At 41.6% G+C, this 25,150-nt stretch overlaps 1 protein-coding gene across 1 annotated transcript; it reads right to left on the reverse strand.

Moving 5' to 3' along the window:
* Positions 1 to 5,074: 5,074 nt before the first annotated feature.
* LOC308297709 (uncharacterized protein) lies at positions 5,075 to 13,514 on the reverse strand. The gene is made up of 7 exons (XM_080741262.1): positions 13,252 to 13,514; positions 12,549 to 12,638; positions 9,601 to 10,299; positions 9,380 to 9,513; positions 9,026 to 9,123; positions 7,350 to 7,514; positions 5,075 to 5,284 (listed from the first exon to the last, which is right to left on the reverse strand). The coding sequence occupies exons 1-6, from the start codon at positions 13,358 to 13,360 to the stop codon at positions 7,370 to 7,372; spliced, it is 1,275 nt and encodes a 424-aa protein (XP_080597388.1). The 5' UTR covers positions 13,361 to 13,514; the 3' UTR covers positions 5,075 to 5,284; positions 7,350 to 7,369.
* Between the last annotated feature and the right edge of the window lie 11,636 nt (positions 13,515 to 25,150).

The following is a 25,150-nucleotide window of genomic DNA, read 5'->3' on the forward strand; positions in this document are numbered from 1 at the left end:
TTTCAAACCTTTTCTCTTTTTGCCCCCCCAATCAATAAACAGTTGATCTACATTGATTTTATTTAAAAATTAAACTTTTCCTCAAATATAGAGATGACTGACGTCATAGATGTCTGACATCATAGACCGCATGAGACTGACACAGTAGGGGAGAACGGGGTAAGATGAACCACTTTTTGTGGTTCAACTTGCCCCAGGTGAGGGGTAAGTTGATCCAAGTAAAGGGGTAAGTTGACCCACGTGCTATTCTTAAAGTGATAGTTCACCTATTTTTGACATAAAGCTGTGTGAAATACTTGCTATTAAAACAGTGGTTAAAAATGTATTAATTGATTACCAGAGTCCCGTGGTCAGAGTTCTGGTCAGTTTGTAATGAATATTAAGTAGTTCCAATGGGGTGGGGAACATTTGGCGCGGCCCAATCATTGAAAATAGATTAATCCACAAAACTAGCGTCATTTGTATTGTTGGCCTATTTCTACTATATAGAGAGAGATTTCGTTCTGATCAGCTGCCTGCAAAGCACCTTGTTTTGGGGAAATACGTGGCAGCGGCGTAGTGATACTGGACACAAAAAATAGTACCATGTGACAGAGGGGTCAAAGCTGAACGAAAGTTGGTCTATTTGGTAGAAATAGGTCAACAATACAAATGAAGCTAGTTTTGTGGATTCATCTATTTTTAATGATTGGGCCATGAGCCCCTGCCAAATCACCGGAACTACTTTATATTCATCTAAAACTGACCAGAACTCTGACCACGGGACTCTGGTAATGGATTAATACCTTTGTAACCACTATTTTAATAGCAAGTATTTCACACAGCTTCATGTCAAAAATAGGTGAACTATCACTTTAACTTTCAACAGTTTAAACTTGAACAAAGAATGTATTTACTTATCAGAAATATTTTAATAACACATTTCCCTTTTGCAAATAGCCTTATTTCCTTTCTTACGGTTATTTAAACTGTAAGAAAAATTATTATAACCAATTAAATAACGTTTGTTATTCAGAACCTTTTAATATTTGCAATTATTAATATAATATTAAAAACTTCTCTTAAATGAATGTATTCATCAAAATGAAAGATGATTCAGCATAATTTGAGTAGCAAATACCTAATAAAAAAATATGAATGGTGATTCACATAGTTCAACTTACCCCAAGGCATGTGGTTCATCTTGCCCCAGAGCCACTATTTTGACAAAACCTGGCTAGCTTGATGCTTAAGGCTCATCTTTAGCTAAATGGTTCACATAGTTGTATACATTGGGATATCACCAACATGCATGATATATAAGTTTAGACCTGGGTACATTTGCTTTAACATAAAAATCATTATACCATAAAAGTCAAAAATGTACTTCGACCATCAAAAAACACTTTTTGGGGTAGAAATATGCTTTCCACTTTGCCCAAGTGTCTGTAAACTCCACAGCTAGGTGGAAATGAATGTTGTTTGTGTTCTTATTTTAAGGTCAAATGACAACTCATGTGTATAGTTTTAAAGATAAAGGGGGTGGTTCATCTTACCCAGCGGTTCATCTTACCCCGTTCTCCCCTACAGTATGTAGATGTGGGCATTCCATGATATGGGCTTAATATTGATGAAAATCTTAGTTAGTTACTTATTCCTTATTATTATTATTACCCTTATTATAAAACATACATAAACAACTTTAGCCCTATTTTATACCTAGGCTATTTGAAAATAGCAGATCTTCAAGCTCACAGCGTTGCGTTGCGTCGCACTGCGAGCTTGTACTTTTACTTTTGGTACTTTAAGTACATTTTGATGCCAATACTTTTGTACTTTTACTCAAGTACATTTTGAATTCCGGACTTTTACTTGTAAGAGGGTATTTCTACATTGCAGTATTGATACTTTTACTTAACTATAAAATGTGAGTACTTTTTTCCACCACAGCACGGCAACCACACTTGCAATTTCCAATTGCATCTTTCTAGTATTTATTACTTCACATCAGTGGCGTCAATTGGGTATGGCAGGGGTATGCAGCTGCCATACCCTGGGTCCAGGGTATGGCAGGGGTATGCAGCTGCCATACCCTGGGTCCAGGGTATGGCAGGGGTATGCAGCTGCCATACCCTGGGTCCAGGGGGGGAAATAAAAGTTACTTTTAAATATAAATCCATGAATGTAAATTTTTCTATCTGTGCTGGTTATTATGTTGTTAAATTACAGCAAAAATAACTACAAATGCAAAATGTAACAAAATGGTCACTTTAACAAGGTATTATAATTGTATTCTCCCCATCTTGACAACATGGTATATTCCCAGGTTCCACAGGTCAGCTGCACAGGTGCAATGCATTATTGTTAATTGTGCCACGTTTACTAACATGCCAAGTTTAGTTGTACTTGAACAACCGTTCCAGGCTGCCATATCCAGCCCAAGAAACCATAGAAAGACAGGGGAAAAAATAGAATGTACTTCTTAAAATGTATCATGCCTGTTGCTAAGGTATGGCAACATGACTGGTGTCTTGCATGTGCGCGAAGGCGTGCGTGCAAGACACCAGTCATGTTGCCATACCGTAGCTTTTTCTGAACAGACGCCACTGATTCACATTGAAAATGGAACTGTGTGGTACTTTTGGATAGGGTTGTAAATGCTCTCATTAAGATACAATATAAGACCTTTATTGATCCAGCGACAGAAATCCAGTCGCCGAAGACAGCACAGCAGTTAAGATACAGATTATGGGACAAGGACAAAGTACTGCAGATGCAACGTGACAGAAACATCACATTCAATGCAACACCATCATTTCCAATACTTTTACTTCTACTCCACTATGCATCTTGGATCCAAACTTGTACTTTTACTCCACTACAATTATCTGACGACTTTAGTTACTTTGTACTGTACATTAACCACTTTAGCCCCATTTGAAAATAGCTGATCTACAAGGTCACAATGCGTCGCTAACCATTTGGGTTCAAATGGTTAGTATAAAGTCATTTCCTCTGACATACTGTAGGGCATACATGGGCAACAGGCGGCCCGGGGGCCACATGCGGCCCCCACCTTCATGTAATGCGGCCCACAGGTTAATACCGGAATACTGATATATTTCAGCTGTTACAATTCCAAACATGACCTACTTTAATTCCGTCAGTCTATATTAGTAGCTTAATGACTAGTATTTAAAATGTATTTTTTTTTTATGTCCAATGTATTTGTATTTAGGTTCATAAAGTTAACATGAGTATATAACTAAATGCATTGGAAATGAAATCAAAATGTTACATTTCAGGATTCCAATTAAAAATAAAAACAAATTCAGGATTCCAAATCAAAAGAAGCAAAAATAGACGATCTACAAGCTCAAAACGCATCGCGCTTGTAGATCGGCTATTTTTGCTTCTTTTGTATGAGATACTAGAATGACAAAGTAGGACAATGGAAAAATGCAATGTGGCCCTCTGGAGTGAAGGTGGAAATATAGTGGCCCTCTGGAGTGAAGGTGGAAATATAGTGGCCCTCTGGAGTGAAGGTGGAAATATAGTGGCCCTCTGGAGTGAAGGTGGAAATAGAGTGGCCCTCTGGAGTGAAGGTGGAAATATAGTGGCCCTCTGGAGTGAAGGTGGAAATATAGTGGCCCTCTGGAGTGAAGCTGGAAATATAGTGGCCCTCTGGAGTGAAGGTGGAAACATAGTGGCCCTCTGGAGTGAAGGTGGAAACATAGTGGCCCTCTGGAGTGAAGGTGGAAACATAGTGGCCCTCTGGAGTGAAGGTGGAAACATAGTGGCCCTCTGGAGTGAAGGTGGAAATATAGTGGCCCTCTGGAGTGAAGGTGGAAATATAGTGGCCCTCTGGAGTGAAGGTGGAAATATAGTGGCCCTCTGGAGTGAAGGTGGAAATATAGTGGCCCTCTGGAGTGAAGGTGGAAATATAGTGGCCCTCTGGAGTGAAGGTGGAAATATAGTGGCCCTCTGGAGTGAAGGTGGAAATATAGTGGCCCTCTGGAGTGAAGGTGGAAATATAGTGGCCCTCTGGAGTGAAGGTGGAAATATAGTGGTCCTCTGGAGTGAAGGTGGAAATATAGTGGCCCCCTGGAGTGAAGGTGGAAACATAGTGGCCCTCTGGAGTGGAAATATAGTGGCCCTCTGGAGTGAAGGTGGAAATATAGTGGCCCTCTGGAGTGAAGGTGGAAATATAGTGGCCCTCTGGAGTGAAGGTGGAAACATAGTGGCCCTCTGGAGTGAAGGTGGAAACATAGTGGCCCTCTGGAGTGAAGGTGGAAACATAGTGGCCCTCTGGAGTGAAGGTGGAAACATAGTGGCCCTCTGGAGTGAAGGTGGAAATATAGTGGCCCTCTGGAGTGAAGGTGGAAATATAGTGGCCCTCTGGAGTGAAGGTGGAAATATAGTGGCCCTCTGGAGTGAAGGTGGAAATATAGTGGCCCTCTGGAGTGAAGGTGGAAATATAGTGGCCCTCTGGAGTGAAGGTGGAAATATAGTGGCCCTCTGGAGTGAAGGTGGAAATATAGTGGCCCTCTGGAGTGAAGGTGGAAATATAGTGGTCCTCTGGAGTGAAGGTGGAAATATAGTGGCCCCCTGGAGTGAAGGTGGAAACATAGTGGCCCTCTGGAGTGGAAATATAGTGGCCCTCTGGAGTGAAGGTGGAAATATAGTGGCCCTCTGGAGTGAAGCTGGAAATAGAGTGGCCCTCGCCATCATCAATGTTGCCCACCCCTGCTGTAGGGGGAAAGATTTTTGATTTTGCATATTTGCGTACCGCAATATGACATAAGAATGTAAAATTATACAGTGTAATTCAGGGGTTCTTTGGATGAAAAAGTTATTTACAGGGGTGACCTGAGAAAAACAAAAACAAAAGTTTGAGAACCCCTGTCCGAGACCAGTGGTCCTCAACCTTTTCAGGTCGTGACCCCCAAAATAATCATAAGGAGATGAGAACAGGTGTGCTTCCTCTGATTGCTGCCACTGATTTGGGCAGTGCATTTAGCTCTAGGTACAACTGAATTCAAGGATCCACATGAGTGGAAAAAGCAGCACACCAGAATGAGAATACAAGACGGGCTCAGATGTTAAGTTGCATTTTATTTCACATACACTCTCAAAAACAAACAAGAGTTATTTGAGAAAATATGGGGGAATTTTATTCATTATGTCAAGGGCAACGATCTTTCGCATTTGATGGAAGAACCGGGAGTAGGGTAGACGTTTTCCCTCTGCAGCCACTTACCCGGCCTTGTGGCATGGGAATCTGGGTGTTGTTGGTATGTGTGCTCTGTATGTCAAAAGAAAATATGTAAATTGTTATTATTGTATATTTTTTTAATTGTGTTGTTGTTGTTGTTTTTCTTTATATTGTTTTGTGGTTTTGTTACGGGATTGTTTTTGTTTTATGTTTGAAAAACAAATATATATATGTTTATATGTTAAAAAAGAAAAAAAAACTCAATAAATATATTGTTAAAAAAAAAGTTGCTTTTTATTCTGAACGCTGATGCGTTTCGGCACGAGGGCCTTCTTCAGAGGTGCAAGGTTTTAACCTGCTCTGAAGAAACGGGGCACCCTGCCGCGACGGCAGTCCAGGGGTGCCACGAGATCATTTGATAATATTTGGAATTTATTTGGAAAAAATATTTAGTATCATTTTAAACTTTAAGTACAAAGTTATTTTCAGTCAGTTCTAACCAAAATGGCTATTATCTCAACCTTTTCCTCGCAACATAATCATTAAATATCGTCACTTTCGGGCAGAAACCTTGTATCTCCAAGTTTCAAATGTGTACGTCTTTTGGTAAAGCAAAGCCCTGCTTCATCATTCAAGACCGTCGCACAAAACTAGTGAAAACAGACGATCTACAAGCACTGTGCTTGTTTTCACTAGTTTATTACATTTTAGAGATGATAAAACGAACGGTTTTGGACATACAAGGTTTCCACCCGACAACGACGATATGCTATAAATATAAGGTGCTGGGAGTGAAAATCATAATGTAGGGTAGAGTTCTCAAATTCAGCCCGAGCCCGACCCGACCCAACGTTATCGGGCCGAGCCGGGCCCAAAAATTATAATAATTAGTCGGGCCGGGCCGGGCCCCGGGCTCCGTCACTCAAGCAACAGAGAACAGGCGCATATCGCTGTCTAACTGTTTTCAGCGCAGCACTGCAGCCTGGCTAAGTTCCTAACCAATGGACCAAGGATAATAGGTGACGCATACGGAAGTATAGTCTATCAGTCTCATAGAGCAGTCTGGTTGTTGTGATGACGTCACAATCGAAACCTTTGGATATACGGAAATTCACAGCACAGCAGCGAGTCACCGTTAGCTCTGTGTTGAGCGGCTACGATGAAAGTTTCGAGCAGAGCTGCATGTTAAATTAAAAGGCAGCAGACAATTTCACAAGTTTGTAATAAGTATAAATCCAAGAGTTTAAAGTAGTTTAAAAGCGGAACCAACCTGGATATTATTGACAAGGACTTAAGAGGATTGTATTACAACAACATCAACATGATCAACCTAAAAGCACCATACGTTGACATCCTCTTACCTTATAGAGACGATCATCTCCTCTGGTAAGATATTAATAATTCCATTATGCTTTCTGGTTAATCAAGTGTCCTTTGCTGCTGCTGTGAGCATTTATATTAAAGGGTTTACAGCCGCAGCGTGCCGCTGCTTGTTGCCTGAGTTGTGTATGTTTAAGCATGGTGGTTAGGTGGTGTCGACCGTGTCGTGCACTAAACAACAGATCTGCAAGCCCAGAATGCAAGCTAGATGAACACGTTTTGGGTTTATAGATCTGTCGAGCCAGCTGCCTGTGTTTGATGCGTGACCGTTGAAAGGACGAAACATAAATCACGCAGGCAGCGACGGCAGGGGGAGAGAGGATGAGAGCTGTATGATTGAGATTGACTGTTGACAACAACAGGGATTTAACGTTAGCACATTTTGTGCAGAACCTTGCATGTTTCATGAACAATTTAACACGTGAAGTTGCCATTTCGCCAACTATTATATGTGCATTCTCTCACTGTTGTAATTTGAGACACTGGTGCTGCCAGCTGCCTACTGGCGAGTGGCAACGTTTCTTTTTTTTCTCTCTCTCTCTCTCGGGCTTTCGGGTTTTCGGGCCGAAAATGATGATAATTGTTAGGGTCGGGCCGGGCTTCGGGCCGGCCCACTCGGGCCCAGTTAGGGCCGGGCCTTAATTTTCAGGCCCGTTGAGAACTCTAATGTAGGGGTGCCTCGGATTAAAACAAATATTTATGTGGTGCCCTGAGACAAAAAAGTTTGAGAACCACTGTCCTAGACTACACACAAAGCTACAGTAACTAATAATACCTATAGTGAAAATGATCATTTCAGTCCAGAAGTCTTTCACAGATCCACCGGTAACTGTCGGAACACGGTTTGTCGTCCCAGCCTCTTTCTGGATACGCCGGCAGGGCTCCGTCATACCACTCAACACAGTGTCCGTTTTTAGTCGGCTCGTGCTTGCGCCAGTACCTGGAGAAGTATAGGAACGTTTCATTCATTACAGAACGGGTAGGCCTACACATTATTGTGTATCATTATTTTATGCTTTAACTATTGAAAAATAGCAGATATACAAGCTCACAGCGCGGCTGCGAGCTTGTAGATCTGCCGTTTTTGAAAAATCTTGAAAATTAGAATTTTTACCCGATTCTATAAGTGTCTTTTGAATCCTTCTAAGATTTTTTTAAAAACCCTATGTTTCTATGTCAGCAATCTGGCCAGCCATCGTCAAAGAAAAGGTCCTTTTTGCTTAACTGGAGCACAGTTATTCTGTTCTTGAGAGACTACTATGTCAGTGGTTCTCAAATTCTTTCATGTGAAGGACCCCCAAAATGATATTTATTTGGCCACGGACCCCCATCTCAAAATATCTAGTTCCAGGGACCACACAGAAGCAGAATTTGAGTTACAAAAGTTCGCTTTAAAAATACATATATTCAAAGATTTGCACACAGACCTTGCCTGGGGGTGTGCACACAGTATATGTGGGATTGGATGTAGGAGTCTCAGAAGTAATGTTGGCAAACCCAGACATTTTCACGACTTTTTCAAAAATAGCAGATCTACAAGCTCGCAATAATTCTGGGCCTAAATGGGTTAATTCATTACAGAACCCTGGCAAGGATGGTCATGTTTAACTCTAAACCTCCTTGTTTTTCAACCATTTTCACAATGATTTTTCTATAGATATTTATTATTTTTATACATTTTGGAAACTTGCACGTTCTCCATAATAAGTACTTTATACTTTTGGTGTGATACCAATACTTAATTTTGTACTTTGACTCGAGTACATTTTTAATTCCAGACTTTTAACTTGTAACAGAATAGTTCTACATTGCCGTGTTGATACTTTTACTTTAAGGACATGTTGTACTTTCTCCACCATCACTTAATATGAGTTGCTCCTATCACAATGCAAAGGAAATACTTTGTTGCACTTAGGACGGCCCTTAACCACAATAAAGTGCAAGGGTTTGGTTGAACACAAGAGCGCGCCTCGGCATGCACTTGGATAGGGCTGTCACGATATGACATTTTAAATGACGATTAGTTGTCACTCAAATAATTGTCGATTAACGATTTAATTGTGTTTTTGTCGTTGATAATTACATTTCTGTTTGGCTTTTAGGCTTTGAAGTTGTATGGTAGATATGACACATATATACAAAGAAAGTACTGACATATTTTACAACTTACTACTTAAAAAATAACTTTGATAGTGGAAATAGCCGATCTACAAGCTCACAACGCGTTGCGATGCGACGCGTTGTGAGCTTGTAGATCTGCTATTTCCACTATTTCGGACATTTTTCAACATTCACGAATCACGATTATGACGATTATGACAAAATAATTGCGATAATGTGAAATAATCACGATTAGACGATTATGTAATAATTTTGACAGCCCTACACTTGGACAATAACATTTAATAGCATTTAGAAGAATGAAGGTAAAATGAAGATGGTCAGTCTTACGTTGGTGTGGTCAGTGGTGTGCCGTCCACCCACTGGAACGATCCTTCTCTGTCCGTCAAACCCAGCCACACTCTCTTGTTTTCACGCTCAACAAAGCCCTGGAGAGAAAGAAGTATTATATTTCTTCTTTCTTTTTTTTTCTCCTTTTTCTTTTTTTAACCATACTCCATTATGTATTTGAAATTTGAATATTTGATATTCAGCCTTCTTGTTATCTGATGTTTAATGTGTTTCTTTCTGTATTCTTTACCCTTATGACACGTTTCTTGAAAATGAAAATGATTGTCACCTCCTCTTTCTCACCAAAATGGACGCACGCGCACACGCGTGCACACATGCACACACACACCATACCTGTTTGTCTTCGCTGTTTATGACAATCAGGTCAGAGTCTCTGTTTCTACACCACTGCCTGCTTTCGGCCCAGTTTCTCCTCTCAAAAGAGATGTAATAACAACCTCTGTCGAATTTCTGCCATCCAGGTGATTCTAACAAACAAAACAATAATTTTAGCCACTTTGTTTTGATCAACAACATGATATAACAATGAATAAAAACAGTGATGTCTCACTGACCACAGAGCCTTCTCTTCAGGTCAGCTCTCTCTTCGGTCACGTTGTTGTACCTGGTCTGTAACCGGTCAAAACGAGTCTGTAACTGGTCAAAACGAGTCTGTAACTGGTCAAAACGAGTCTGTAACTGGTCACTACTGCTCTGTAACTGGTCAAAACTGCTTCGTAACTGGTCTTTCTGTTCAGTCAGGTTTTCATGTCTGGCCTGTAGCTGGACAAAGCTGGCCTGTAAATGATCAGAAGTGGTCTGTAACTTGTCAGAACTGGACTGTAACTGGTCAAAGTTGCTCTGTAACTGATGGTTCTGTTCAGTCAGTTGGTTATGTCTGGTCTGCAACTGGTCAAAACTGGCCTGTAACTGATGGTTCTGTTCAGTCAGTTGGTTATGTCTGGTCTGCAACTGATCAAAACTGGCCTGTAATGGGTCAAAACCGGCGTGCAGCTGACCAAAACTGGTCTGTAACTGGTTAAAGCTGGTCTGTAACTGGTCTTTCTGTGCAGTCAGCTGGTTTTGTCTGGTCTGCAACCGGTCGAAACTGGCCTGTAACTGGTAGGTGTGTTCGGTTAAGTTACTGTGTCCACTCCGTAACCGGTTAAAACCGGTCTGCAACTGGTCCCTCTCTTCAGTCAGGTTGTTGGTTCTGGCTTGCAATTGGTTGTAACTGCTCACGAGTTGTGCTCTCTCCACCAAGTTGGACTGATCTGTGGGGAAACAATATTCACAAAATGGGAGATTAAAACACTTCACAGCTGTAGCAAGTCAATTGCGAGCTATCAAGTATTGTATGGCAGGGAATGAAAGCCGGTCACTTTTCTACTTGCAGTCATGCAGTCACCTTTGTTGTGACCTTGATGCTCACCGAAAGACAGACAGACAGACAGACAGACAGACAGACAGACAGACAGACAGACAGACAGACAGACAGATGCACTCCTGACCATAATAACTACCGTAGCCTACCAATGCTGATATAACTATTTTAGCTACTACAGTCATTTCTACAACTACTAGTGATAATAAAAATCACACATGTGAGAAGTGAGTGGGGCTATTTATACGTTGATTTCATTAAGCTTCACACATTTTGGCCAATGTGACCCTGGGGGTGTAACAGAGTTAGAAATGTCCCTATGTTAATTTCTACAAAATCGATGTGCTTGCCTTTCAATATATCATACTGCATAGTTTTAACGCCACCTGGTGGACGGACATCGCAGCTGCATGCAATGTCCCTTTGTGCACACTGTAGTTTGCCTCTGCAGAGGAAGTGCGTTTCATGCTGCAGCTACTGTAGGAGATAGCCCTAGAATGTCTGTGATCTTTCAGATCACAGCCATAGAACGGTCCCTATCTGCGGCGGTTAGCAGCTTATCTGCGCGGCACTAAAGTGCTGCGCGTTACTTGTGTACTCACCCAATAATCTATTCCTCAGCCTGGGAGAAGGACATTGTCCTGTAGTGTCATATCCATTTGAAAGTTCTGGCTGAAAACGTGTACTTTGTAAAATATCTCCACTTATCCACAAGCCAACACAGACGACTTTCCGACCGGGCGAGGGGCCTGAAATGACTGCTGGACTGAATATATCAAAACTTCCTTTGGGAAGCATAAACTTACGGGGAACACAATCACGCAGGTGGTGTGATTAGTCACCCCACGTCAATCACAAGCACCTGTCAATTGGATCTATACAGAACTTTCAAATGGATATGACACTACAGGACAATATCTTTCTCCCAGGCTGAGGAATAGATTATTGGGTGAGTTCACAACTAACGCGCAGATTAGCTGCTAACCGCCACAGATAGGGATCGTTCTATGGCTCCAGATTTGAGGGATTACACAGAGTGTCAATCGACCGAACATCGGACACATTCTAGGGCTATGTAGGAGCATGACAACTCTGATGCAAACAATACTTTATATTAATCATGTTCTCTCTGTGTTACAGATGTGTGTACTGTAAGCTGCAGTGCTGCAGATGACCACTGGGTGTCTCATCTATGTTTGTTTATACCAGGTAGGCTGTGTTGAATGTGACATTCACATATTGTTTACATCATCGTCATTCATTATCTTCCATGGGCTTTTAGCATTTTGTACTCCATTTTGTACTCCATTTTCCGCAGCCCTTTGTGCAATTTTGCAATGTTATGTACAGTACGTTTATCGTGAAGTATGAAAAAAGCTTTCACTGGGCTATAGGTGCTCTATGGAAAGATGATGTAAATGAATTACACACTACACGATCAACATGTTTGTACGGCGATATTATCGTTCATCATGGTAATGTCCTCTGTCATGCACAGGAATCCATTCACATTTTATTTGCCGAGCATATCCAGTACAATTTAAACCCTCAATGGGTAAAACGTACTTATAATCTACGTACTTTATACAGTCTTTTTTTCACACTCTACCAAATCTCTGTGCCAAAAATTAGCCGATCTACAAGCTCACAACGCGTTGTGTTGCGACGCGTCGTGAAATTGTAGATCGCCTATTTTTTGGCAAATGTTCTGCACCAAGATAATGGATGTTGGGGATATTTTGATTTTCGCGATTATAACGTCAATCGCGATTTAACCCTAACCCTAACCCTGAGGAGCTATCATTCCTGCCAGCGCTACGTTGTCGTTGTGGTTGTTGTGGATCAAAGCGACCGCTTGTTCCGCCCCGCACCGCACGACGAGCGCTCCTGTTCTCAATTTCACTGAAACTCAAAGAAACTGTGACATATATATATATATACCGGTGTATTGTGTATATATATATATATATATTGTCCCATCCCTATTACAACAAACTTTGAGCGCTTTGTGCCAAAGATGTAGGCCAGGTGTAGGACACGCTTCAGAGCCAGGACAAAGCCAGATGTTGGAGCTTAGTTCTCCTCCGCACAATAATAATAATAATAATACAACATTGTCTATGAATGTTGGTGACTTACAGAGGTAGAGAGGGATAGCAATGATGAGAAGAGTCAGCACAGCACAAAACAATCCAACACCAACTCCAACCCGCCTGTTCAGTCTTATGTCTGGAGGACACACACACACACACACACGCACGCACGCACGCACGCACTCACTCACGCACGCACGCACGCACACACGTGTGGGAAAAGGAGGGAGTGAGATCAGCTATAATCATTAAACCCTTTAAAACCCATTATACCATTTAAAGCAGGGGTCTTCAACGTTTTCAGGCGAAGGACCCCTTAGTCGAGAGAGAGATGAAGCAGGGACCCCACAACCTGTTCATAGATTCCATATAGTTTCATTGTTTGACAGCACAATCATCAGTGTATTTAGGATTCATGTCAATTTGTGTTTTCAGATATTTAACCACTTGAACCATCAATACATAATGAACTTGACCTTTCACTCCGTACTTTTTCCCCTCTACACCAAAGCTCTTTGCTAAAAATAGCCGATCTACAAGCTCACAAGCTTGTAGATCTGCTATTTTTGTCTAAAGTTCTCGGAATATGGACACTAGGGTTCAAGTGATTAATATAAAAAAGGAGAAAAAAAAGATTTGGAGGACCCCCTGTAGTAACTCTGAGGACCCCCTGTTGAAGACCCCTGCTTTAAAGAGTATTTTGTTATTGTTGTTGTTGGGTGTTGTTTGGTGGTAGTAACATCTCTTACCAGACTGCAGTAACTTCTGTAGACCTTTTCCCCGAGCTGTTGTCGCCGTCTCGCTATCATCGTAGACGTCTTGAAGTTCAAGGTAGTCGTAACATCCATCCCCAGCCATTTCTACACCACCTCTGTGACCTTAACCCTCCTCACAGATATTTGACACAGGCCTGATAGTCCACCTCTTCACAGCACACTACGCTACTGATGACATATCATCATGACAGCCCTAAACGTTTATAGACACGGCACAGTTATGATTACGTATATCACATTTGACAGATCACACTGTGCACTAATGAAAACACCTCCCCCCCACCCACCCACACACACACACACACACACACCCACACACACACACACACACACACACACACACACACACACACACACACACACACACACACACACACACACACACACACACACACCAAAAGTAGACACGACACAACAAAACAAAGTCCAAGGTTTTTATTTACACAGGGGAGGTAAACGAGGATAGCTGGCGTTGGCTGGAGCGGGCAAGGAGGGCACTCAGGCTGGCAGGGCAACCGGCAGGCTGGCATGTGGGCTTTGGCCTCCTCAAACGGACGCTAAAATAAAAATAATGTCGAAAATATTGTATAAAAAAGACTACGTTTCATATATGTGTTTCTATTAAAAAATGACCACAAAAAGCATAAAATAATGATAAAATAATCATTTTGGTCATTGTCAGACTGACTTTGTTTATATCCCTCTTCTATTCTTTTATACGGATTGATAAGGGATGTAAACATCTCACAACGCCTCGAGGCGTTGTGAGCATGTAGATCTGCTATTTTCACAATAACCGTGTTATACAAAATGTAATGCCTCAACTCTTAGTGCTCGTCAGGGTGGCGGGTCCCCAGTTAAAATATGATTATTTGGGAGGGTCCACAGTTAAAATATGATTATTTTGGGGGTCGCGGCCTGAAAAGGTTGAGAACCACTGGACTAAGAGACCTTACATGAACCCTTTCCGTAAGTCAGCAATGGATGCAGACTTTGGCCGAGGGAATCACTGTGCAGTTCACAGCACTACCAGAGGAACGAGGGGAGATGAGGGGAATCCTCCATACTACGTCAATCATCTGTGTACGCAAATGAATCACATATGCATCGCTCTAAATGTCAACAAACGGTAGTGATTGCTCACCGTTCAAAGGGAGAGAGAAGGGAGGAGATATATTTACAATACAAATAAGGGACACGAGATAAGACAGATGCAGCATTTGGAAATACAATAATGTTAATGAATAATATTACAGTCCTTGGTGTAAACACAAATGAAAACCAACAGAATGATGTAAATATAACAGTGATGATAATCAACTATCACAGCCTTTAGCACTGATTGTTAATAAGGACATGAAGAGGTTTAGAAGCAATGCAAAGTGTCATGAATGAAGCGCTCCTCTTTTTTTTAAGCGAACCATATCCCTTTAAATGACTCTGGGTTAGCTTCCTATACAAACCCATTTAGTAACTTCAATCCAAACTCCCTCTTAACCATGATTGATTCATTGAAAACACCCTTCCTATACGTTCTGGTGAATGATATGTTCCTTCTGTGTGTGAAGTAAGTAAGCCTTGCTGAGTTATGAGGCCCAGGTTCAGGTTTCTGTAGTGTGAGGCAACTCGAAGTACAAGTGCTGTACACCCCCTGAATATGCTGATTTTTATTGTATTATTATGGAGAATAAACAAAGTCCAGGGGTACGTAATCATTTCCATGCCACAAACATCCCCTCTTGTGAAATGACATAAAAACTAATATTAGAATTCAAACATCCAACTTCTTAATTTTAATTGTATCTTATTTTGTCCCATTAGATCTCACAATGTTGTAGTTTCACAGTCATCCTGCAGCACATGGTGAACAAGACCTCTGTTTCATCCAGTAGTGAAACATTCAACCTCCACAAGGTGGTGCTAGAGCATTAAACTGTCCTGCATGATCATAAATATACTGTATGAATGTGTTTATAATGCCTACAGTCATAATAATAGTACGGTCGCTTATCTCCACAAATAGGGCAAAAATGTGTTTTTCCAAAATCTTCCTGATCCATGTTGATGACATGAGTGTAGACTAAAAACTGCTGGGTAGATTCATCTACCCAAAATCTGAGTAAAAAATGGTTTACCCATTATGGGTTATTATAATGGTGTTTGTATGTATAATGGGTTGTTTTGTACAGCTCATACATTACCCAGCTGCTGAGTAAAATTGTTTTACTCAGTATGGGTAGTTTTAAACCTAAGCTGGTCACCTGGTATGCAAAGCATGCTGGGAAAAGCATTTGTCTAGGTTTTCAGGGATATTTTCTAAGCTTTTGGTAGCTAAAAATGCTAAATGTATCATATCCATGTGTCTGCCTTGGCAAGCTGACTGTCATATGTCAGAATTTCATTTGTCAGTTTTTGAGCCAAAACCCTAACCGTAACTGCTAGGCTGCTAGCTTATGCTTGAGCTCCCTCCCCCTGCTGTTCTGAAAGAAAAGAACGCATGATAAATTTGAGGTAACTATGTTGAGCTACATTAAACTTCTCTGATTATAGATTTTCAACATTGTTGCATAATTTACAATTATGTACCTTTATGTTGATTTTGCTATACTGGAAACAAATTATCTGAAAAAAAAAACCCTGAAACAAATCTTATCTTATGTTAATGTTAAATAATATAATCATGGTCATTTACGATGAGTAACATACTTCCCACATGTGGATAAAATATATACTAAATAATAGTGGTTGACCCAGAGTGAGTAAAAAATTCTACCCAGATTTGGTAGAATATCTTACTACGGTGCTGGGTAGAAAGGACCTACCCATTTTGCTGTGTACGATTTACTACTGTTGGGTAGGTCCAATAGTTACCCAGGGGTGGGTTATAATACAACCCAGATCGGGTTATTTTCAACCCAGCCGTTTTTAGATACTGTGTAGTGATTTTCGTGATTTTAGGGCAAAATCTGTAGGAGCAGTGTCCAAAAATGTGTTTTTAAAAATCGGCCTGAAGGTGGCGCTATATGGGACAGATTCATGTTGATGGGATGAGTGTAGACATACTGTGTAGCGATTTGCGTGATTTTAGGGCAAAAACTGTAGGAGCAGTGTCCAAAAATGTGTTTTAAAAATCGGCCTGTAGGTGGCGCCAGAAGAGGGCCATGTGAGAAATGAGGGGTGGGGTCTCCGCGTTGCCTTGGCGGACGAATAGGTACCGGCCCCGGCTCTCCCGGACGCTCCTAGCCCGAGTTACGGCATTTTATGTGAGCTGCAGTGGAGGGGGTCCTCCACTGGGGGCGCCACCACTTTTGCATCCGTTCTGGAGCACCAGGAGTGGGTGGTCCCCAGGAATTCCCCGTGAGCAGCCCCGTTGGGGTGGTCATTTGGTCATTTTTGCACATGTGGTCATTTTTTACACCTGGGGGTCCCCCAGGGACCTGGGGGTCCCTGGAGCTCCAGGGGTCCTTGGAGGTTGTAGTTTGGCAGGTAAGGAGTGTGTGTGCAAAATTTGGCATGGATGGGGGCAACGGTTGTGGAGATATGAGCAGGGCAAAAGTGTGACGTGTGACGTGTGACAGACGGACGGACAGACGGACGGACGGACAGACAGACGGTGGAGGTTTTGATAGTAAATGCGACCTACGGTCGCAATAATCTCTCAAGAACAGATTCCGTGCTGTGCAACTTCAAGGAACAAAACAGAGAGGGCGCTGTTTCCCCCTCTTTTGACGATGGGTTCCAAGATTGTAATAGTATTGAATGACGATGAATGATGATGATAATGCATAATTACCACCTTTAAAACAAACCATGTAGCTAGTGTTTTACATTAAAATATTAGAAGAAAACAAATATATATTTTTAGAGGAAAATCGTAACCAAAAATAAAATAACATTTGATTAATTGAATACTTTATTAACAGTTTGCAGTGGTAGGATTTTACAAATGACGCTAAAAGGATAACACAAAAAGCCCTTGTTGTAGATCTACAACCTCACAACACATCGTGATGAGCTTGTAGATCTGCTATTTTCTAACAGCCAAAGTATAGCATAGGGCTTAAGTGGTTATGTAAAGCAAATAATCAATCAATAAGAAAGTTAAATGGCAAATAAAATGTAAATTAATTAAATTATGATTAAAACTGTTGAGAAATAGATGCATAACTTCTCTTGCACTGTTTTAAGAATACAACAGATCAAACATTGTATTAATCTACATGAATACATGGTAGCAACACACCAGCTAACTGATACATGGTGAACATGATGGTTTCAGAACACAACTCTTTCACACATCCAGTAGTTGGAGTTAGAACACCATTTGTCTCCCCATCCTCTGCTAGGATAGCCAGACACAGACCCATCATAATACTCAACACAGTCTTCTACTGCATTAGGGTAAAGGCCTTTTGCAGGGTCATCTTCCTCACGATGAGGCTCACCAGGGTACCAGTACCTGTAGAAGTAGGAACATATAATTATTACAATACTTTTACAAGGATGTTTTTTCACTCTAAATACTTTGTTTTTTAATCATGACCTCATTTTATATTCAGTGATCTTTAAACCTTTTGTGTCCAAGGCACACCAGTATTCATAAATGGTGCATTTATATAGCGATTTTAATCCAAAGCGCTTTACATAGATTGTGCATTACATTCACCCATTCACACACACATTCATACACCGGTGGCGGAGGAAGCCATGCAAGGCACCAACCTACTCACCGGAGGCAATTAGGGGTTCAGAGTCTTGCCCAAGGACCCTTCGACATTAACTCAGGGGGAGCCCGGATTCGAACTGGGAACCCTTCGGGATTTATACCCTTCGTGCTCTAATACCAGTTTCTCTACCCCTGAGCTATGCCGCCCCATTCATAGCTGATTTACAAGCTCACAACACGTCACATCGCATTGTGATTTGAGCTTGTAGATCGGCTATTTTTTGCAGACTAACAACATTAAAATATTTCTTTTGGATTGAGAATTGAGTGGACAAAAAGTACTGATAAAGTAAATTGTATAAAAATCATCATATTTTATATGTTTTTCTAATGTGTGGTTGCCACAAAACCCAGTTTCACCTGGATCTTATGTGTTGGGCATAATTACTCAGGAATAAAACTAAATTATGAATTACTTATTACTCCTTAGTAATTATATAACTTACTACTTGGTAGTAATAGCATTATATTACATATTACTTATTACTTTTCCTGTTTTTATTCATATTCCATATTGTTGCTGTCAGGTGGAAACCCAGGTGTCCAAAAATAACAGATCTACAAGCTCACAACGTATCACAATGCGTTGTGAGCTTGTAGATCTGCTACTTTCACTACTTTTGTGAGACCCTCTTTCCTGTATAATGAAGTAGGGAATTAATTTACAAATAGAAATATAAAAGGTTAAAATATGGAGATACAAGGTTTCTGCCAGACAGATACAAATTAATGATCCTTACAAGAGGAGTAAAACAACTTTACAATGGACAACAATGTTTGTATCTTTGACTGAAATAAACTCAAAATAATGTCAATACTTACACATGTTAAAGTATTTCTGTATGTGTGTTCTATGTGTGGAGGTGGCTTCATTTTTAGGCACTTACGGACCAAACATAGGCTGTGTCATTTATTGATTGATTGATTGAATAATGTATTAACAGGATTGTGTTTTTTTACAGGTAGTAAAGTTAAAGGTTATGTTAAAATGATAACACAAAACCACAGTGGTCCATTGTGGTCCATTGTACTCAATTGCAAGGGTTAATCCAGCCCTGGTAACACAAGGTTACTTGAATCAGTAATGTAATAATATTAATATTACACTACTGGTTACTGGGAAATGTAATAATATTACAGTAATATATTACTAAGTAAGGTGTTACTGAGCAACACTGCTCATGACACATCAGTGTAGCTCCACACACCTTTGAGAAGCACTGTTCTAGATATTAGATGCACATTAACTGGATAGTGAAGTAGACTCAGATGTCTTAGTGACAGTGCAGTAGATTTGTAAACATTTAATACCATTTATTAGAATGAAGGTAAAAAGAAGATGATCAGTCTTACGTTGGTGTGGTCAGTGGTGTACCGTCCACCCACTGGAACGATCCTTCTGTCTCTTTGTCGGTCAAACCCAGCCACACTCTCTTGTTGAAACTGGCAACAAAGTCCTGGACAGAACAGCTGATGGTTACTGATGTACGCATGTGTGCACGCACACGCACACGCGCACACACACACACACACACACACACACACACACACACACACACACACACACACACACACACACACACACACACACACACACACACACACACACACACACACACACACACACTATACCTGTTTTTCTTTGCTCTTTATGACAATCAGGTCAGCAGAGTGTTTGTCTGTACACCACTGCCTGCTGTCTGTCCAGTTCTTCTTCTCAGTAGAGATGTAGTAGCACAGACCATCAGCAAATGTAAATCCATCTTGCTCTAAAAATAAAACAATAATATTAGTCACTGTTTCTGCCCTCAAATTAATAACACCTGTAATAATGAATAAAAACAGTGATGTGACGTCTCACTGACCACAGAGTCTCTTCCCCAGGCAATCCCTCTCTATGGTCAGTTTGTTGATCCTGTCCAGTGATTGGTCCCTCTCCCTGGTCAGGTTGTTGTTCCTGTCCAGTGATTGGTCCCTCTCTATGGTCAGTTTGTTGTTCCTGTCCAGTGATTGGTCCCTCTCTCTGGTCAGTTGGTTGTTCCTATCAAGTGAATGGTCCCTCTCTATGGTCAGTTGGTTGATCCTATCACGTGATTGGTCCCTCTCTCTGGTCAGGTTGTTGTTCCTGTCCAGTGATTGGTCCCTCTCTCTGGTCAGGTTGTTGTTCCTGTCCAGTGATTGGTCCCTCTCTTCGGTCAGTGTGTTGATCCTATCACGTGATTGGTCCCTCTCTCTGGTCAGGTTGTTGATCCTGTCCAATGATTGGTTGTAATTGTTCACTAGTTGTTCTCGCTCCACTGTGCAGGACTGATCTGAATGGGAAACAAAATGAGAGACTTACCATTTAAAACACATACATTAGAAGAAAAATATAAGAGTGCTCCATCTTCGCCAGGTCTGTTTGCCTACCCAGATTGTTGTTCCTGTCCAGTGATTGGTTGTAACACTTCAGTAGTTGTTCTCTGTCCACCATGTTGGATTGATCTGTATGGAAACAATATTGACAAAATGTGAGATCCACCATTATAACACTGGGCTGGATTGTCTTAAGTACCAGCTCTTATGCCTTAAAGGGATTTCTACCACTTTTTCTAGTCACATGTTCAAATACTGGATTCTGATTGGCTAAATTCCGGAGGTTATGGCAGAACAACCGCCGCAGTTGTGTGAGGACGAGATCAATGCGCCTCAGTGTACATCAGTGGACTTCAGGAGGTAGTCGGAACACCTTTCCCCCAACCAACATATGACGGTCGTAGCGGTCCTATGTTTACTAACGTGCGTACGACGTCGCCGATTTATTTGGATCCAATGCAATCCGCCAACTTTAAAGCCCCTTTTCTCTGAACCTATGCCTTTCTGGAAGCGAACAGCCTCTATTTACGGCCGGAACGGTCCTTCTAACTGACGTTAGCTTAGCTGTATGCTAGACATCTTTCTCTGCATGGAGTTGTCGTCATCTGGTGGTGAGTAGAAGATGTTGTTTGTGGAACTATTTGCTGTCGTCGCGGAAGTTTTATAGGCAATAATGATTGTAACTTAATATCCTTGCAAGTTACAACTATGTGTTTTCTTTCATGTATAAGGAAAAAAGTGGTAGAAAAGCTATTTACCACTCGGGGTCGGACATTATGCTCTGATAATGTCCTGTGTGAGGGTGTCCTTATCAGACATGTCCTGTCTGATAATGTCCTCACACAGGACATTATCAGAGCATAATGTCCTCTCACTCGGGGTAAATTGCTTACATGAAACCCAAAATGTCTATAAATATATATTATATCAATGAGTCACTTGTGTGATAGGGAGCAATTATATGGTTCAATAGACCCATAGGCTTATGGATTCAGAGCTTTCTGCTGTTTCTGTAGTTCTGTGTACTTCCAGTTTCTGGGTAGAAAATAAATATTTGGCGCTACTCTAATTTAGTTACCCTAATCCTAACCCTAACCTCAGTCAAATTATTCCTATAGTTCCCCGAAGGAGGCACACTACCAGTTGGTAGTGGTGGGAATTGTCGTTCATTTCCGTGAACCGAATCATCGTTCGTGGGGGGGGGGGGGGGCATTGAGCCGATCGTCACATCATTCTCGTTCAGAGCCGTGACCGATAATTCAATAAAGAGATAACACCAATTTGACCATGCACGTATTTAATGAAAATAATAACAAGAAATAAATGAGTACACATTTGGCGATTAGACTCCATTTGCAAATAAATGATATAATAGAATAGGAGAGAGATCCCCCATGGAGTCTAGACGCTGGTGGTGATAGAGCGATCTCCTAGAGCAGGAGAACCATCTTCCCTTTGGCTCCAGGACTGAGGAGGAGCTGGGGACGGAGGTGGGGTGCTTGAAGCTGTCTGCAAAGAGAATGCCGGGTTAGAAACAGGGCTATTTCATAGAATGGAGCCTAATCGCCGATTGGCTGAGCGCAGACGGTTGTAGGATTTGATTGGTTAGGGAGGGGACGTTTAGATTTGTGAATGAGTGAATTCTGACAGCGTGGGAAAAGGGAAGTGACGTGGACTAAAGCAAGTGCTGGTTATAATCTTTTATTGAATTTACGCCGAAGCTACATTCAGTCACGTTCAGTCAGTCAGTCAGTCAGTCAAGCACAAGCTGTCAAAAACACACCTCTTTCCTCTCTGCCTGACTGTTTCGGTCAGATGACAGACTGCTGCATGCCTGGCCTGCCTGCTGCCTATATTGTGAACGTGACGCACGCACGCACGGATATGGCATATCAATCAAAAACATTCACACCGTCGCCGGCCAACATCACTCAAAAGCGCAAATTAACATTTCACCCGTTCAGAGAATGAACGATTATCCCTTAGTATTAGCATTACGTTCACACTTCATGAATTAACATGACACTGGCTCAATGGTCCATTGTATGAGATGAGGTGTGTTACTATAGGCTACTTGTAGGATAGATTAATGCCATAGTGTTTTCTATGGCTTATCTTCTAGCATTCTTTTGTATAGAACTGTACCGCTTTTTTTTTGCAAACTTAATAAAATAGTTAGTCAGTCAGTCAGTCAGTCAGTCAGTCAGTCTGCAGTCTCGTAGGGTAGGCTAGTAATCAGGCTAGTAATTAGAACATCCCGTTCAAAGAATGAACGATAACACCCTTTTCACTCGCAGGCAGTCAGTCGGTCTCGGTCAATCAATCATCAGTCACAACTCTTCTCGCGGTCGGAGGCACTCTGCTGTTCCACACCCCCACGCACACACAGTCCTGCTTCTCTGAGGGAGAGCCCGCCTCCAGCCCACTACAGTGTTCAACAAGGAAAGAGGAACGGTGGAAAGGAGGGACGGAACGGTCGGTCGGGTCAGTCTTCTCTTGTGAGATACGTTGAATGAACCGTCTCTCTCTCTCGTCGCATTTGCAACTGAACGCTGTGAACGGTTGAACGGGTCTTTTCCGGATGGTGACCCGTTCGATCTCGTTCACCATAAAGATCCGTTCATTTGAACGGGTCATTCATGACCGACACATCACTACCAGTTGGTCTCTTCTCTCTCTCCAGACCCATTTCCCATTGAAAATGTATGGAGTGCTTAAAGTTAAATATTTCAAAAAGAAAAGTAGGCTACAAGCACACAAGTCCACAGTAAGCTGAACATATTGAAGTTTGAATGGTGTTTCTAGATGTAACTATGTAGGAGTTGAATCGTGCCAAAGTTTTGAGGAGATACTAATCTACTAGATAAATAATGAGAAGAACATACGTGGTGCTCGCTTTCAGCGAGCCCACAATTACATGTATGGTCATTGAGGGTAGGCAAGGGCTACGGTAAGTGCTTCTGGCTGAGGTGGAGTCTGAAGAGCACGGTGGAAGCTAGGGTGTGAGTCTGTTGTTCTAAGTGTAACTGGGAGTCTACCCACTTAGGCCATGGCTACACAGAGCTGGATATTTCTGAAGCTAGACATTTTTTTTGTGCTGTTGGGGCTTGCAGCCACATGAAGATGGATATTTCGGCCGCGAAGCTGGATATTTTTTAAACCGGATAAATAAGTGAAGACATTGAAAAATATCCAATTCACTGGATCCGTGTAGACATGGAACACGGATATCTCTGAAGACTTCACTGTGTGTGTGCTTGTTAGACCTAGATATCTTTGTCGTGTGGACCTAGATATTTTTCTATGTGGATATCTGAAAAACCGGGATGTATGAAATATCCAGCTCCGTGTGGACCTAGATATTTTTCTATGTGGATATCTGAAAAAACCCAGATATATATAATATCTGCAGTCAATATTTGACTGCAGTGTAAAGCCGGCCTTATAGTGACTTAGAGCACGACTCAGAGTACTGATGTCACTCGTTCATCCTCTTGGTCGCAGAAAGTTTTCTCTATGGAGATGAATAACATGGATCATCTTAGAATCGTCTCATATAAGCATTGTGGTCCAAACATAAACAAACTGTCTTGTTTCTGGAAAAAAAAAAAAGAAAAAGAAAAAAAAAAGAAAAATCTATTAAATCGGCGGCAGTAAATTGGCAGAACTGTTGTGGCCGGGACTCGTCTGGGACACTGAATACTGTATACACACTTCTATTCCCAGTGGTGCTTTGGGATTTTCTTATCCGGGCGGACGGTCATTTATTGATGTCACGTGCACGCGCGTGCACGCGCCTCTAGAGGCTATTTAGATAGAAAGGATGTCAGCAGATGTAATGGTGGGAAAACAATTGTTTTCTAGTCTTGATTACATTTGCATTGTTACTTAAGATTTTATGTTCTACTTTCTTTTAATTCATTTAGAAAATACAGCGCTGCAGTAGGCTAGAGAAACAAAGTTTGCCTTGAACGAATCTCAAACACTAAATACCACAGAAATGGAGCCAGGCGCGGTTCTAGCCCTGAGCAGTAGGTGGTGCTACAGGGAGCTTTTGCCGCGGGCGCGGCCGCTCCACGTGGCGCGCAGCGCGTGCGCGTGCACGTCTCAGCGCGCGCGCAAATTGGCGGTTTTTCGCGGATTTGATCGCGTTTTATTCGGATTTCCGCGGTTTATTTCTTTGCAAGCTGTATACCATTTTAAAGCTAAGATTCTTGTGATTCCGAATCCGCAAACCATTTGATTATAGCACCAAAACTCACACCGCAAACAATGCAGAAGTCCGAAATAAACAATAACACTACACTTTCCCTTTGCCTCTCTCCACAAGCACCAGCCAGCATAGTCTATATAGTTATTATAGTAGATGTAATTCTTGGTACCAACACTCCAACAGACAACACCAGTATCATATAATCCTTCAGTTCCAAAAGCTTTTCAGTTAATCTACATAATTTTACACCACTGTCTACTACTACAGCAACTTGCACGCATCGATCCAGACCCCAGTGTTAGGAAACAGTGGTTCTGGTTGACGTAGCCACTAGCCCACAACACGACAACAGTGTACATTAGCCAGCAGGCAGCATAGCATTAGCATCCATTCGACATTCCATCATCATTACTCTAATATATAGCCACGAGTCACGACTCACCAAGTGTTGAGTTGTTAGGATGAGAGGAGCAGAGGACGATGTTTAATGCCTTTATAGCCTACATGCCAGGTCTCTTGTCTTGATGTTATTGCTTTATGCCTGTAGTGTGTTGTTCATTTCACCATGAGTCCATAAT

This window comes from Nannobrachium achirus (assembly GCF_963921795.1).
Source record: "Nannobrachium achirus genome assembly, chromosome: 14".
In the NCBI taxonomy this organism is placed as follows: domain Eukaryota; kingdom Metazoa; phylum Chordata; class Actinopteri; order Myctophiformes; family Myctophidae; genus Nannobrachium; species Nannobrachium achirus.

Coding starts and splice junctions, on each gene's coding strand:
- LOC308297709 (XM_080741262.1), bottom strand. CDS start 13,360: ATGGCTGGGGATGGATGTTACGACTACCTTGAACTTCAAGACGTCTAC. Junction 10,300..12,548: donor TGCTATCCCTCTCTACCTCT/GTAAGTCACCAA, acceptor GTTTCCCCACAG/ATCAGTCCAACTTGGTGGAG. Junction 9,514..9,600: donor CCTGAAGAGAAGGCTCTGTG/GTCAGTGAGACA, acceptor TTTGTTTGTTAG/AATCACCTGGATGGCAGAAA.